The sequence below is a fragment of the Poromitra crassiceps genome (assembly GCF_964638095.1).
Source record: "Poromitra crassiceps genome assembly, chromosome: 3".
Taxonomy (NCBI): Eukaryota; Metazoa; Chordata; class Actinopteri; order Beryciformes; family Melamphaidae; genus Poromitra; species Poromitra crassiceps.
This window is the reverse complement of record NC_139625.1, coordinates 64217830-64235329: the sequence shown is the minus strand read 5'-3', so window position 1 is coordinate 64235329 and position 17500 is coordinate 64217830. Positions and strand designations below refer to the sequence as shown.

General features: G+C 44.9%; 1 protein-coding gene across 1 annotated transcript in view; it reads left to right on the top strand.

The window, feature by feature from the left end:
- dmd (dystrophin) overlaps nucleotides 1–17500 on the top strand; it is a gene marked incomplete at its 5' end in the record, with an annotated part of 540780 nt that overhangs the window by 407892 nt on the left and 115388 nt on the right. Inside the window, 4 exons of the mRNA XM_083633507.1 lie at nucleotides 2394–2566; nucleotides 4183–4339; nucleotides 7331–7442; nucleotides 14283–14551. Of these exons, the coding sequence (XP_083489633.1) occupies nucleotides 2394–2566; nucleotides 4183–4339; nucleotides 7331–7442; nucleotides 14283–14551 (711 nt within the window). The remainder of the gene's footprint in view (nucleotides 1–2393; nucleotides 2567–4182; nucleotides 4340–7330; nucleotides 7443–14282; nucleotides 14552–17500) is intronic.

Sequence of the window (17500 nt, the reverse complement as noted above, 5' to 3'; positions counted from 1 at the left end):
ATACAGGACATACAGGACATCGTATGGGTTTGTTGAAACGTTTGAAGCTAAAGTAGTGGTGGGATGTAGAGGGGAAAGTTTCTCAATTCTCTCCACATGAAGATAGAAGTCTAACACACGGTTAACATTTGGATTCAAGCAACTTTTGTCAATGCTTTTTAACAACACATTAAGGGCTCTATCGTCGCAAAGGCGGTAATTTTGCCCGTTTTGGGCTGGAATAGTGCCACGCAAAGCCCTAATTGTGGGCGTGTCGCCGCTTCGCTCCATATAGGCGTGTTTATGCCCAAAAGTATGTTTGCAGGTGTGATCATGATTATGTCCATCCCCCTTAAAAGCCACAGCAGCTTCTTTCTCGCGTGCACAAGCAGCGGGACAGAGCGAGAGAGAGAAAGAGAGTGAGCGAGAGAGAGATGGGGAGAGGGAGAGAGAGAGATTTGTGGCTGTCATGCATAGAAAATCAAAACACGCTCATGCCCACATGTGAATCACCTGTGTATCATTGCCATTTCACACGCTGAAGAAGGGTTGCTGCCCGAAGTGTGGCAATAAAAGTATTCAACTTGGAGTTCTGTCCTCCTTTCTTGATGGTTCTCAACGGTCCTAAAAAATCTAATCCGACCCAACCCAACCCGCTTGAGACGCGGACCGAGCTCAACTCGCCCGCCGTTGTCACATACACTCAGCCCGAGACCGACTCAGCCCGACCAAAACAAACAACAAACAAACAAACAAACAGTTATTAGAGCTAGTAGGACATTATAAAAAGTGTGCAATTAATGCTGCCACCGCTCAAATAATAGGAACGGTATGTACTGTATGTGTGTTACTGCCATAAATGTTTTTCAGCTTTCATGCTATGTTGTTGTTATGGACATATGCTTATCCCTTTTCGGGCTCTCTCTCCTGCATCTCCGCTGCGAGGCTACTGCGTGCGTAATTATGCAGCGTACTGAGAGCCGCGCTGAGTGATGCCACTCTATTTGAAGTTGAATTTCGTTCCACCAGCACACATTTTCTTTATCATCTTTTTTTATACGTTTCTATTAATGTATATACATTGAATCCGAGCAATTATAGTCCGCCATTTTCCCCTTGGCGCACATAAAGACACATGCTTCCATCACTGTCTGCTTGATGGCGAGAGCGACTTCAGCTGTAGGCTACTCGTGACAAAACCAGACATCGAATTTTCAACATAGTTAACTTTTGCAGTAGGCCTAGGTTACTGGCTATTACTAGGAGATGAGACAGTTAAGTTGAGCTGGGTAGTAACGTTATAGGCCGACAGTATGCCCCGTGTCTGTCTGTCTCTCTATCTCTCTCTCTCTCTCTCACTCCCCGACGAGGGAAGTGGAGAGGGCTATTGCGATTCATGAACTTTAAAGGAGCTGGTGGTATTTAAAGTGTTAAATAGCTCTACTTTCCCACAGCCATCACTGATATAGTGTGTTTGGCCAGTACAGTAACATGCGTCCTACACTCTGCAGTATACAGAAAATACATCTTCTGGGATCCCATCCCACTTTTATCCAGTCAGGAGTTTACTGCAAAGTGGACATATCACTCACAGCACCTTTAAGTGTTATAAGGACCATAGAGCAGTGGTTCTCAAAGTGGGATCTGGGGAACCCGGGGGGCCTTGAGGGGGTTCCAGGGGGTGCCCAACAAAAAGGGGGATCTTTTATGTTCACTATATTTAGTAACTCAATGACAGATGGATGACTCTGGGACAAAATCTTATCAAATGGGGGTCTGTGGTCTAATTTTAATTAGGGTCCTTGATGTTAAAAAATAAACGAAAACTTTATTAAAAAGTTTGGGAACCACTGCTCTGGCAGTGGAAATGCGTGCGTGCATGTGTTTGTAGGTTATTATAGTTTTAGTTTAGCATTTTTTATTTGTTTTTATTTCATTTTGACTTTTTGTTTTCAATTTTAGTTTAGTTTTAATTTGTTTTTAAAGCGGGTTTGCTTGTTTAGTTAGTCTTTATTTTTTGAAAATGCTTAGTTTTATTTTTAGTTATTTTTAGTTTTAGTCTTTGTTTTTGTAGAAGTATTCAGGGGCTAGATTAAAAAAGGTCAGAAAAAGTACTGTGTAATAGAAAAATCAACAAAACATCATACCATAAAAAATCACTTAGTACAAATGAACAACCATCCACAAAAAATCCACAACAAAATCCACTATTATTGTTATTGTAAAGCCTCGTTTTTATTTATTTTTTACTTCAGTTAACGAAAATGTTTTTTTTGTTTGCGTTATTTCGTTAACGATAATAACCTTTGTGTGTGTGTGTGTGTGTGTGTGTGTGTGTGTGCGTGCGCGCGCATGCGCGTGCCTGCGTGTGTGCGTGCATGTGCGTGCATGCGTATGTGTGTGTGTGTGTCCAGGACCTCCAGGCAGAGATTGACGGCCACACAGAGCTGTACCACTCACTGGATGAGAATGGCCAGAGGATCCTGGGCTCGCTGGGCGACTCAGAGGACGCGGCGCTGCTGCAGCGACGCCTGGACAACATGGGCCAGCGCTGGAACGACCTGCGCAACAAGACTGTCAGCATGAGGTGAGCCAGAGAGGACAGGAGGGGAGGGGAGAGGAGAGGAGAGGATAAGAGAGGGGAGGAGAGCTAGGAGAGGAGAAGAGAGGGGAGGAGAGGAGAAGAGAGGAGAGGATAGGACAGGAGAGGAGAGGAGAAGAGAGGGGAGGAGAGGAGAGGATAGGATAGGAGAGGAGAGGAGAAGAGAGGGGAGGAGAGGATAGGAGAGGAGAAGATAGGAGAGGAGAAGAGAGGAGAGGAGAGCTAGGAGAGGAAAGGACAGGAGAGGAGAGCTAGGAGAGGAGAGGAGAAGAGAGGGGATGATAGCTAGGAGAGGAGAGGACAGGAGAGGAGAAGAGAGTAGAGCAGAGGAGAGGATAGAGCTAGGAGAGGAGAGGACAGGAGAAGGGAGGAGAGGAGAAGATAGGAGAGCTAGGAGAAGAGCGGACAGGAGAGCTAGGAGAGGAGAAGATAGGAGAGCTAGGAGAAGAGAGGAGAGGAGAGCTAGGAGAGGAGAGGAGAAGATAGGAGAGCTAGGAGAAGAGAGGAGAGCTAGGAGAGGAGAAGAGAGGAGAGGACAGGAGACGAGAGCAGAGGAGAGGACAGGAGAGCAGAGCAGAGGAGAGGAGAAGATAGGAGAGGAGGGGAAGTAAGGGGATTTGATAAATTATTTTATCTCTCTCTCTCTCTGCTCTCTTCTCTCTCTCCACTCTCCTCCTTTCTCCCTCTCCCCTGCCTGTTTATTCTTCTTGCTCTGTTCCCTCTCTTCTCTTCTCCTTTCTTCTCTCCACTCTCTGCTCTCTCTCCCCTTTCCTCTCTCCTCTTGTGATGCTTGTTTTTTTATAAGCTTTATATAAGTTGTTCAATTCTGTTTATTGATTGTGCTTAGCTAGACTCATTCTCTGTAAAGTCCTCTGAGACGTGCTTGTGAATTATGGCTATACAAATAAACTTGACTTGACTTAAAAGTCAAATCTGGGAATTTTTCAGATGGCTGGCTTTACTCGCCTGGTAAAACCATCCTGGTCACGTGACCTCACATTCTGTTTCACTCCACTTCAGTCTGGACTTCCAGCCACTCACATTTATTTCAGTGGACGGGAGTACTTGACTTGACAGACAACTCCTTCAGCCAATCAGCATCGTCAAAAAATCCCGTCGGAGGAATGGCGAAAACTTCTTTGCCGCAGAGAAACTCTGCTGGTACATACTCTTCTTCTTGTTTAGTTGTTATTATTGAGTCTATTTCTGCAATAACTGCTGTGTTTACTAACCTTAACATCACCACTCGTTGCTTTGCGATCACGCGATCACCGTTTTGCCAGTCCCTGATTGACCCGGTCAAGTCTTACTACTACGACGCCGTCCCTGATTGGCCCGGTTACATTGTCATTTTAGGAAATTGATTAGGCGGCTGGAAGTCTAGACTGATCAATGAAATGAAACACAGAATGTGAGATCCTGTGATCAGGATGGTCTTACCAGGCTATGACTTTACAGGAACACACCAGAATGTATTTTCCAATTTGTTATTTGTGTGTGCATGTGCGTGTGTGTGTGTGTGTGTGTGTGTGTGTGTGTGTGTGTGTTTGTGTGTGTGTGTGTGTGTGTGTGTGTGTGTGTGTGACTGTGTGTGTGTCTAGGGCCCACCTGGACTCAGAGACGGCCCCCTGGAAGAGGCTCCACATGTCCCTCCAGGAGCTGCTGAACTGGCTGAGAGTGAAGAGTCAGCAGCTGGAGCAGGAGCCGCCTGTAGGGGGCGATGTCCCCGCTGTGCAGACACAGCTGGACACACACAGGGTGGGAGATCACACACACACACATGCACGCGCACGCGCGCACATACACACACACACACAAAGTACTGTGATCATTGCGACCAAAAATGCTTAATTTTGATTTTGTGTCAGTTTTATTATAAAAGAAAATACAAAATGATGGAACCAGTACTCAAGTGACACTAAGAAGATACAACCCCATTTTTGGTCAATTTGTTGGCTTCAATTGAAAAATGAGTCTTCTGTGAGTTGGCAAAATTGTGCCATCCTTGGACTTAGGAAACCCTTTCAAAACCTATTGGATAAAATCAAAAATGTTGGTCAACCCGAAAACAATGTGAACAATATGTGGTTTTCCCCAATTAATTGTGAATCCTCAATTTCTTCCCTTTCTAAAGCTCCACTGATTGCACTACTATCTATACTTTTGTATATAAATTTAGCAATGTGGGCAATGTTCTCTGTCTGTTGTTCTCTGTCTGTTTCAATGTTTTGTGCCGGCCACAGCTGTCCCGTTTTACGTGCGATTGGGCTGAAACTTTCAGTCGGTGACGGAGCCTGACCTTTTAATTAGGGCAGATGAATTGCCCTAATTACCCTAACGCTATCTTCCCCCCTGGCATTAATTTAGCGCTTAGCGCTTTTCAAAACCAGGCCTTATTCACTGCGCCGGCTCCCCTACCAAAGTCACACACAGACACACATGTGAAATCTCCCAGCGTGCATAGAGGCTAATACATTTTGACAAGAAATAGCAACCAAATCAGCCTAAGTAGGCTAAGTGGTAGATATAAATAATATTTATGTTAACACAACATGCAATTCTAGAACATTTCAATATTGGACAAAATAAAACATTAAAATCAAAACACAACCCTATGTGAAACATACATGTAATCCAGGTGGCATATATATCCGTCGCAAATACAACGTGATATAGATGAGTAACACGGTTGTACTGTGATGTCCGCTCCAACAAGACTTAGCTTACTTGACACATACTTTTTCCAATAAAAACACATTTATGCCAGGACTTTACATAATGTAGGCTATATTTATGTTGCATCATTTAGCCTGTGCTGTGATGTGCAGGAGCAGCAGGTAGCCTACAAGTTATAAAACTAAGCCTGTCCTGAATGAGCCGAGTGGGGTGCTTGTTCACTATTGTGAAAGTTATGTGTTTGCAACATAAAGATCATGGAATTGGATGCTATCAGGAATGTCACCGATAGTTAACGTTCTATATTGTAGGCTACAGGGAGACCGTATCAGCCCTGCTGAACAGATCTGTATTTGACTGTAGGTTGAATTGTTTTATTCAGGCTAGGATCTGTGATGTGCTGAGATATCCAAATTGGCATGAAGAGATGACAGCATCTAGCCAAAACCCGGACATGGATCGAGTGGATCGGAGCTTCAAAAGGAAGAATGTCATTGCGTAATTGCAGTTCACCAATGACCAGAGTTGTGCATAATTCTACACTTAAAAGGCGTGGTTAAGTGGTTAACGCCGGGTGTAGCGCAGAGTGGAAAATATGGAATGTGCTGACCACGCCCACTAAATAGCGCTTGGCCTGGCGCTAAACGCTATTTTAAGGCCAGTGGGAAGATAGAGCCCTATAAGTGATGGGAGTATACTGTAAGTAGGTAGAATCGTTGAGGAACCAGACGGAGACGATGGCTTCCGCCCCTGGGCGGTGCAGATGACCTGATGGAGCTGGATTTTTCAACAGTGATGTCATCCATAAGATGTCATCAGTGATGTCATAGAGCAGGCGAGGCCGCGATGCGCAGTGATCATCAGTGATGTCATAAGAGCAAATGAGCCTGCGTAGCGGGCAAGCTGCAGGGCGGGCAAGGCCACGCAGGGGCCGAGCTGCGTATGCAAGCTGCAGGGCCAGCTAGCCGAACTGCAAGGTGGGCGAGCCTAGGAATCGAGCGTGCGTAGTGCGCGAGATGCCTAGTATGCAAAAAGTGCAATGATTGACCAAAATTACAAGAGTGTATGTAGATTTTTCATGTGGGAAAAAAAAATGCTAATTTTGCAAAATTGCAAGTTCTTGCAAATGTTGCAGGTGTCGTCGGTTGAATTTGCATAAGTTATTCTGATTGCAGTTTCCTGGTGGGATTTCATAATAAAGCATTTGATGGAGGCTTTTATCCAAAGTGCTTTAGTGCAGATGATTTTTAATACAAGTGGTCAAGGAGCCACACAGGGACTTGAACCTGCCAGTGTGATTGCCCTGCTCCACTCATTGAATTACACAGAATATACTGTATGTAACCTTTCCACCAGCCACAACCTTTTTGAAATGTAGTTTAAATATGAGTCCCCCCCCCACACTTTTCTTTCTTTTCCATACCCCCACCCCCTCCCAGTTTCTCCCCAATTGTACTTGGCAAATTCTCCCTACTGTCCTAGTCGTTGCTCCACCCCCTCTGTCGATCTTGTAGACTAGCACCTCCGATACATGTGCATTTGCCAGTCGCTTCTTTTCACCCGACAGCAAGGGGTTTCTCCTTCTTTCACCTGACAGCGAGCGGTTTCACCTGCAGGACGTAGCGTGAGGGAGGGGCATGCGACTCCCCCCAGTTCCCCTGCCCCCGACCAGAGGAGGCACTAGTGCAGCGACCAGGACACATACCCCTAATCCGGCTTCTCACCCGCAGACATGGCCAATTGTGCATGTATGGACGCCCGACCAAGCCGGAGGTAACACGGGGGCTCGAACCTGCGACCCTCGTGTTGGTAGGCAAGGAATCTACCACTGCACTTTCCAGATGCCCGGATATGCCCTCTTTTGAGGCTGTTTATGTGTCTAGGAAGATAAACAGACATGTACATTTCAACTTGTGCCTGTGTGTGTGTGTGTGTGTGTGTGTGTGTGTGTGTGTGTGTGTGTGTGTGTGTGTGTGTGTGCGCGTGCGCGTGCGTGCGTGTGTGTGTGTGCGCGTGTGCCTGTGTGTGTGTGTGTGTGTGTGTGTGTGTGCGTGTGTGTGTGTGCGTGTGCAGGGCTTCAGGAGGGAGCTGAGGGCTAAGGAGCCGGTGGTAAACAGAGCGCTGGACGATGTCAGAGTCTTTCTGTCCGAAGTACCCAGAGACACACCATCACCTGACCAGAGAGGTAACACACACGTGTGCGCGCGCACACACACACACACACACATACACACATGCGGGCATGCAGAGCCTCCTAAAAGGCTCTTCTCCGCCTCCCTCCTGGCTCATGCTGCTGCTGCTGCACGCGGCCCGGAGCTTGGGGCTCGTGCATGAGGATACGACTCTCTCCCGCCTGACTGGCCGGGAGAGAGTGCTTCCAACTCGGACTGATAATATAAACATCATCATTTGAGCTTATCCAGGTAAGATATTAATAATGTAATGACACATTCAGCGATAAACTGTCTACAATAAAGACATGTGTCAAATATGACAACGTGGTGTTCAGTATTTTAAGAGCACAGGGTTTTTTTCATTTTTCGTTTTGGAGATAAGTGGCTTTCATTGCACAGTGACGATATTATAGTAGCCGATGTGTTTAGAGCAGCTTTGTCACGTTGTCACGTCGTAGTATAGTGTTATATTTTACATGTGCGCTAAACTGCGATGAGATTTGTTTGCGGAAATGACGGCGGGGATGAAAGTCGCTCAGGGAGGCTCACTTTGGCTCGTAGCTGATGATGTTGCTGCAAACACACAATAACCCCTCCCTCCCTCCAATAGGCTTGGAGTTGTGAGGAGCCGGGAAAGGGTACAGGGGGAGTAGGGGAGTAACTATTGTGGGAATCCCGCATGTGTTTGCGTGAACCGCTGCATACGACTGGGCAAGCCGCTGGTCACAGACAGGCGGGCAGAGCGTCAGTGCAGCAGCTCCGTGTCCCCAGCGAAAAGGGGCACAGGAGACCACCAGTGGTCCTTGAGAGGACCAGCATTCTATGTTGTCTCTCAGCCTAATTATATGGAATTCTGGACAAAATCATATCTAGGCTACATAAAAAAAAAAAAAAAAAAATCAGATTTGCATCTGAGAGACCAAATCTCATCATATGGGGGTCCATTGCCCCAATGTGAACTAAATTAGGGCTCCTTAGTGTTTTTCCATCTTGCCTAGTTGTATAGGCTTTGGAGATGCACCAGATGCACGCGCTAAACCCACCGTGACGTCAGGATGTACCAAATATCCCATTCATTTGAGGGCACAAAAAAAGCAGTGTTCCACCCATAGAGGGCGCTTATGCCAGGTATGCTGCTGAAAAATGATACAAATGGCAGAATGGCAACAGTTTGCTGTCAAATGTGGAAATTTTGATGAGCATTCTTCACACTTCACCCCCGAAGTCATATATATTGGTTAAAAGCTGAAAAAATGTGTTTTGGGGGTAAGTTCATCGTCCCCCTTTCAACACTTACCCAATGACTTGCTTTGATGTTTTGCATGCTTGCTGGATTGCAAATAAAAAACCATGATCAATAAGAGTAAGCACTGTTTTTGTTTAATATTGTGTGAACTCAATTAGAACTGAGAAGCATTACCAAAAAAGGAGTGTGCTGTTTTCAACACATTGTGCACCTGACATTTCAATGCAGGAACTGGATTGTACAATAAGGAATGTAAATAATGGGATGCATTAGTGGCATTTGATGATGATCAGTCGATATGATCATTCCTCAAACCTAAAGATGTGCATGGAAAAATATGAAGCAAGCCTTAAATCCCCCTGCAGTCAGTGTTTCCTACCTGTTTCACATTGTTGTTCTATGAAAACATGTGCTCGTGCTGTAACAACGCACGTCGCCATTGGTGCCAAAGAGTTTAGATTCTCACAGCTACAAGGTCCTGGGTTCGATTCCCACCTGGGACTCTGTGAGCGCTGAAGGAGTGCGTGCCCGTCCGCATGTCCTTGAATGCCCACTGCCCAGGTGGGGTCATCAAAAAGGGCCTTTCTGTGTGGAGTTTGCATGTTCTCCCCGTGCCCCCTGGGGGTTTCCTTCATATAGGAACCCCTCACCAAAACATGCAATATCGCTGAAGTGGTGCCTCCTCTGGTCGTTCGGGGCGCCTGTTCGGAGGGAGGGGAACTCGTTGGAATAGCATGATCCTCCCACGTGCTATGTCCTACTGGTGAAGCTTCCCCTGTCAGGTGAAAAGAAGCGGCTGGCTACTGCCCATGTCTTGGAGGAAGCATGGAGCCAGTTTCGGCTCTCCCCAGATCGGCAGAGGGTGGAACAGCAACCAGGATAAATAAATTAGCACTAATGGGGGATAAAAGAAAATGATTAAAAAAATTATATATACAAAAAACAAAAAAATCATTTAGATTGATAAGAACTGAAGATTGTTCCACATTACACTGTAACATAATAAGACTGCAGGCGCTGAAGCAGAACAGCTTCTCATCTTGTCTGCAGTATACTCTGCAATAAAACGGAAGTAGCGGCCATACTGTTTCCGGTCATTATCTCCATGAAAAACTTTCTTTTTGAAGCCAAAATGTTGCTTATTGTCAACAAACCGGCCAACAGATATCAAAGCTGATGGACTTTATGGAAAGAGCGTAACTCGAACTGGTTAAACGTTACTATCGCGGCGTTTTTAGTCTGGTGAACACTTAGTTAGCAAACGTAGTGGCTAACGGCTAACGGCTAACGGCTAGCAGAGGGTATTTACTGGAAATATTGTATTTGTCTATGATACATCGCTCGTTAGACAACATCAGGGCCGCGGGAAGTACGGGTGCTGCAGGTGCTGCAGCACCCCCTAGTGGCGAGAAGATTTTTTCCCCAATTCTTTCATTTTTTTTTTTTTTTTTTTACAAATGTAATTAAAAATATTTTGCAGTGCACTATGTTCCTTTCTTGTTTGGGAATGTTTCGGGAAATGATTGCATTATTGATATACTGAAAATGTAGCCTATTTAAATAGAATTATCAACAATAACAATCAAGGAAGTTACATGCTTGTAGGCTAGAGAAGAAGAAGAAGCGCGCATGCGCGCACATGTTGTGTTGAACCAACTAACAACCAATACGAATTGTTTAATCTGGCAATAAAGAAATGTATACTTGACATGCTATTTCAATAGCCTACTCAAAAATGCACCTCCCACTATACAGCAAAGAGAGGAGTCAATGTTTCTTTATATAATCATTGCCATTCAGATCAGAATAATTAGTCTAGTCATTAAGTTTGCTGATAATATTTCTATCATGTCTGTGTCATGTTAACTGGTGTATTCAGAGCAAATAGGGAGATATAGAGCATTATCATCATGCTATATATCTCCCTCTTTGCTCTGAATGAGTGAGAAAAGGAGAAAATACTGAATAATTACATCACAACAGTATAATCCTAATGTTAATTTAAAATGAGATATTCCTCAAAATATGGCTAAAAAATGTTTAAAAAAACGTAAAAATGTTTTGACGAGAGAGAGTCCCTTCCTCCCAGCACCCCCTGCTTAAAGTGACTTCCAGCGGCCCTGGACAACATAGTGTCTGACGTCATCACCCGTTTTTAGCAACAGATTATTATTTTTAGGTTATTTGTCAACAAAATACACTGGCGAACACTTTGGCTAATTAACAGAGCAGGGAAAGACACCGCTATACATGAAATATCTTAAAAATTACAAAATACACTTGAGGGGGGCTTTAAGTGAGAGAGGTCATTAAAAGCCTCGACACACACAGGCGATGCTCGGCCGTCAGCAATGTCTGGGCCATCAGTGAGCGTCTGAGGCCCTAGTCTTTGCGTTGTATCCTGCGTTGGCTCTAGTCAGCGGCTTTTTTCGGCCAATTCAACATGTTGAAGGCGTCGGTCGGGTTGTCAGTGAGAGAAATCACTCTGATTGGCTGGTCAGCTGGTTAAGAGAAGCAGTGCAGAGAAGAGAGGGCACACAAAACATTTCCATTTTTCAACTTCATCTCTCATCTGATCATTCCAATACACCAATATTTGCACGACGACGTGGCTCTCGAGAACTGTATGATACCACCCATTTAGTTCTCCTTATGTTTCGCCTCTGCCTCTTCTTCCTTTCCTCTTCCACAAGCAAAAGACCAGACAAGGGCTGACAACAACATCAGTGTCACTTGAGACTTTTTATCAGACATATTCTCGATTAGAAGTAGCTATATTACATTATTATAAAACGTGGTAAGTGGTGAGAGAGAGTGGTGTGAAATTGGTAGTAAACGCTGCTTTGTTTCATGTATCTGGTTTATATATCTGTAATCCTATGTCTCATGCAGGTGCAGAACACACTTGCTAGTTGCCTGTCGGCTGTAGTCTTTGTGGTGTGTTCAAGTGCAACTCTTTGGGTCCGACACTGGCGACCTTCATTACCGCTAGTTCTTTGAAGTTGGGTGGGTGTGTCTGGGGCTTTAAACTGACTTGACTCCAGTCTGGACGTACAGATCCTTTTCTCTCTAGTCTCAGTCACATATAGTGAACTCTGGACCCTAGTAACAGCCTGGTAACGTGCATAATGTTGAAGTACACACACACACACACACACACACACACACACACACACACACACACACACACACACACACACACACATACATACAGACTTTTCCACAGTGACCTCTGCACCATGGCAACAGCCTGGTGACCCGGTCCTTAGAAAACAACTGAACTTTAGCTGCAGCCTATTAACACACACACACACGCGCGCACGCACGCACGCACGCACACACGCACACACACACACACACACACACACACACACACACACACACACACACACACAGAGAACTGAGCGACAGAGAGAACTCCAGCAGTTAATCACTGTTGACTTCAAAACCTGCACTGAGTGAAACAAGCACTTTCCTCTCAGTAAGTCATTGTGTCTAAATGCTTTACATTCTGCTAATACTGCTAAAACAAAACTGTCTCTCACAAACAACTTGAATGGTTTGAGAGAGACAATCTCTGGGTGTCCGGGTAGTGCAGCGTCCCCGCCTAGCAACAGGTTCGATCCCCGTGTTACTGTAGCTCCGGCTTGGTTGGGCCGCCTCCCTCTCAGACAGGCGCCCGGAACGACCAGAGGAGGCACTCGTGTACCCACAGACACAGCCAATTGTGCCTGTATGGAGTCCATACACGAGTGCCTCCTCTGGTCGTTCCGGGCGCCTGTCCGAGAGGGAGGCGAACTGGGGGGAATAGCATGATCCTCCCACGAGCTATGTCCTGCCGGTGCAAAAGAAGGTGAAAAGAAGCGCCTGGCACACTGCACATGTATCAGAGGAACATGTGCTAGTCTACAACTCTCCCCAGATTGGCAGAAGGGGTGGAGCAATGACCAGGATAGGGAATTGGCCAAGTACAATTGGGGAGAAAATGGGAGGGAGGAAATCCGGAGAAAAATGTAGATTGTGTTAATAGGCTCCCGCTAAAAAAATATATATATATATATCTCTCACAAACAACTTGCCTGGTTTGAGAGAGACAAAACTCTCTCAGGCGTCAATCTTCATTGTTGCAGCTATGTGCTTTTGGTTTTGGAGAGCCAGCTTTCGTTGAAAGTCAAATTGCCACATCAAATTGCGGCAGTGGTGGAGGTAAACAATTCAACAAAATACACCACAGGACATCAAAGCAATCAACAGAATGAAAAGACAAGACAAGAAACGTAAAGATGCAGTGGTGGCTTAAAACTTTCAGCATAACAATGTTGAAAATGCCATCCGTCCCTCTGTTTGTTTGTCAGACTGACAACACAGTAGTTACACAGCAGAGACTGGCTTGCAGGACCAGTTCTTCCTCCAAGTAATATTTCACTCATTTAACGAGAGCTTCGCCTCAGTGGGAGACTTATTCTCATGTCGAGGTTTTAAGCGCGATTAAAGTTATTCAATTCACCTACATTTATCTCTACAAAGCTGTGTTTTTGCTGCAAAGATTCTTAATTTGTATCACTACAGAAAGAATAAGCAGTGGCTGAGTTGGGGAAGAGAGTAAGCTGAGACACTTGAATAAGATGAATTATCTCGGTTTTGAATTAATTGTACCCTAGTGACAATTGCCCAAAGGCATTGTTGAAATAATATGTGTGTGGTGAAACGGGCATGGGGATATCGATTTTTTAGATTTGTAGATTGTGGGCAGCAGGAGGAGGGTGTGGTTATAAGGACTGGGGAAGCAATCTACTGTTACTATGGCTACTACTGATTTAATAATAATAAAGTTGCATTTTTCTTTTTCCTATCCTCTTAAAGCCATTTCTCCAAGGTTTTATCACATTTATGTATTTATGTATTCATTATTTGATTTATTATTTTATTTTATTTTTTATTTTTTTTGGGGGGGGGGATTGCTAGAAAAACAATCACAAATTCGCAATAGCTGCACATACCGGTATGCACATTTTCTAAATGCAGGATGGTAAGGACAGCCCACCCTACTCTGCCTCTGCCATCCTGCATTTAGAAATTAGCCAAGTCCAGGACTCGGACTCGAGTCTGAGTCCTGGACTCATTTTCAGGACCCATGACTCGACTTGGACTTGCACACTGATGCCATGCACTTGGACTTGCACACTGATGCCATGCACTTGGACTTGCACACTGATGCCATGCACTTGGACTTGCACACTGATGCCATGCACTTGGACTTGCACACTGATGCCATGCACTTGGACTCGGAAGTTGGAGACAAGGACTCAGACTTGTTAATTGATAAAGACAGTTTTTTTGTTTTAGTTTTTTTTTTTGTAATAGTAATAATTTGCCACAAGATATCTATAAAACCGTGACATCATTCAATTTCGTGCTAGGGCAGGCACATGTGTTCCACCTACATGTGGATTCACACTCATGTTCAGTGACTCTAAACGGACTTGGACTCAGGTAATGGCGACTCGACTCAGACTCTTCTTTGGTGACTCGGACTCGAACACTGGGGACTGGAGACTCGACTCTGGACTGGACATAGTGATTTGACTGCAACACTGATCCCCAGATATCAGCCCAGAGGAGCGAGCCCAGAACGTGGGGCGCGTGCTGCGTAAGGAGGCGGACGACGTGGCGTCCGGCTGGGAGCGGCTGGGCGGCGACGCGGCGGTCTGGCAGAGGAGGCTGGAGCTGGGCCTGGACCGGCTGCTGGAGCTCCAGGAGGCAGAGGACCTGCTGGACGGCCAGCTGAGGCAGGCTGAGATGGTGCGGGAGGCCTGGGAGCCTGTGGGAGACCTGCTGATCGACTCGCTGCCCGAGCACATCGACAGAGTCAAGGTCAGAGAACTGCTGATGCTCACTGGGGCGTTATTAAACATATAAATTAGTTGTGATAGCTTGGTGTAATTACTGTAAACAAATGAGACCATGGCTGAGATAACTGGTAGCCTCTGTTCTATGGAGATCCTTCCACACTATCTTAGTGCGGTCTATCAATTTGAGAGCATGATTTATTGATTTCGTGTTCAGATTTTGTAAGGCTTTCAAACCCTGCCCGATTTGCTCTGCTTGTGCTCAAACTGTATGCTTTCACTCAAATATATTGTTGCTTAATGCTTGGACAGATTTCCTGCCGTCACAAACTGCTTCTGTGTCCCTGCCTTGAGGGGGGACATCCGGCACAATCGCCTATCATCGCTCATTATTTTCTCTGTTTCCCTTTCCGCTTTGGCCAAGTTTTCCCAGCTTGAAGTACAGACTGTCTACGATGCATTGGCAGAATGTAGAAGAGACTGTGGCTTGAGAGACTAGTGCGCTTGTGAAACTTCTGCTCTTCGATTTGTTCTCTGCACTCAAGCTGCTGTGCACAAGCAGAGCAAATCTAAGCTTGAGCAGGGGCTATTTGAGTGTTTGAGGGAAAACCTTACGAAATCTGAACATGAAATCAGTCAATCATGCTCGCAAATTGATAGACCGCACTCTTGAATAACTGAAATTCTCTTAAATGATACAGTAAACATTAGGGGTGTCACAATATATCGTCCCACGAAATTTTGCGATAGTAAAACGTCACGATATGTATCGTTGAGATGAAATCTCATATCGCAATTTTTTTTTTTTTTTTTTTTCAAAAATAGACAAAGAAACGTCTTTGTTTGTTGAAGTTCAATGTGTGGAAAGTAGTTCAGTTGAACAAGTCTCTGAAGAGACACATGAGAAGTTATACAGGAGAGAAACCATTCAATTGAGTTTCTGGCAAAACTGTTTACTTGACAGGAAAAACTGAAGATGCATAAAAAATAGACTAAGAAAAGTCTTGTTGTTTGAGTTTGAAGAAAAACTGAAGATGCATAATGAGAATTTATACTGCTGAGAAACCTTTTAGTTCAAAGTAAATCTAAGTGACGGTGTAACTCATTCTATTTCAAGATAAGCCTTATCTCCAATCTCATGTTTTTTCTAGTTGTTATTGTAATAACAATTTCCCACAACAGCATGTTTTGTATTTGTGCATTTCAAATAAAATACTACTTTTCCAGTCATATATTGTCATTATTCAAGTTTAAAAAAATATTGTTAAAATCGTATCGTATCGTATCGTTATCGTGTCTTGATACGTATCGTATCGTGAACTGAGTGTATCGTGACACCCCTAGTAAACATGCTTGATTGTGGGTTAGTTTGTAGTTAGTGTGTAGTCAGGGTTGTCCTAATCTCTCGAGACAGACTTTCGACTTGCATCGAAAATCTTTCGCCAGGCTCCGTCAAAAGGGGTGTAACAGCGCTCGCATGCATGCTGCGCTTTACCCGTTGAATGAAGTGAACGTGACCGGTGTGTTGTCAACACTTACCATTTTCAGCGTATAGCAAGTTGCTACTTGCTACTAGCAACGAACTAGAGTTGTTATTGTTGTTTCATAGCGACGGAAGGATTTGAGAGCGACACCCAGGGAGCAGAAAAGAAATGCATTAACTCATTCACCGCCAAAGACTGAATTGACTGAATATCAGCAATGGCCTTCCCCGCCAAGGACGTGTTTGACGTGTTTTTGTTTTTATTGGTGCAGCGCCTGCAGCAAACACTTGCCCAGCCTGTGACACAGACACAGGTCCCTGCCTTCAAAGGGTAGCCGACAGCACGCGATCAAACACATACCGCAGCTGTTGTTTTGAAATTGAGCAAGAGGAAAAGCAGAGAACGGGTAACGCTTCCTTGTGCAGACAGGAGAAACGCCATTGAAACGCCCTCTGCGCGCTGCACGAGCTGGAGTCGCCTTCCTCTGTGCCAGCCAGGAGAAAACGGGAGAAAGTAATCAAGAGATGTGTTTGATCATCGGAGGAATGAGGAAATGATCGATCAGTTTGCGAGGGCGGTGAGGACGTGTTGAATAGCCGAGGGGAAAACGGGAACGATCAAATAGCAGAGTTGATATGACAGGGAGACATGGACGAGGACGGGTGTACCAGAACAAATCAAAAATAAACACAGGAACAGCTAGGCAGCAGCGGGCAGAAGGCACTCACAGCAGCCCGCTGTCCTTCTCAAGAGCTCCTCAGTTGGTTCATGAAATCGCTGGGCTGCGTGCCCTCCAGTGTTGCTCCTGGCCAATCCCAGCGCCACAGGGCGTGGTTATTGCTTATCCTATGTTGGGTTAGAAATCTAAAAGGGGGATCGTGTGTGTGTGTGTGTGTGTGTGTGTGTGTGTGTGTGTGTGTGTCTGTCTGTCTGTCTGTCTGTCGGTGTGTCTGTCTGTCTGTCTGTCTGTCTGTCTGCACACTCACACCGAGTAAACTGTATTGTTGAATGTAAAAAAAAAAGCACTTCATGTGTATATATATATATATATATATATTTTTTTTTTGTCATTTGTGTCCTAACAAATAATATTTACATGTCTGATGTCAATACAGTTCAAAATAAAAGAATTGAGAGTGAGTTATGCCTGAGATTGTGCCCTTTTACAAAAATGCTTTTTTCTCCCTTTTCTCTTCCCAGACAGGCTTTTTTGGTGAACATGGGGTGTATAAAAAGGGTTATAAGTAGAGTACAGAACATGCTAAAAGCTAACTTTCTTTTTGGGCGTGAAAGTAGAGACTTAGATCTTCATTTCGAGGTATTGGACATCACTGTAGTCCTAGTACAGAATTTACTGTGGGTCTTGAAAGATGACCAAACATTATGGAAATACTTGGCCTGTGCCAAAAATGCCAGTCAGATATTGGCAGTGAATGAGTTAATAGTCAGAGCCGGTCGGTTGGAGCCAATGGCAGAGCTTGCAGGGAGCG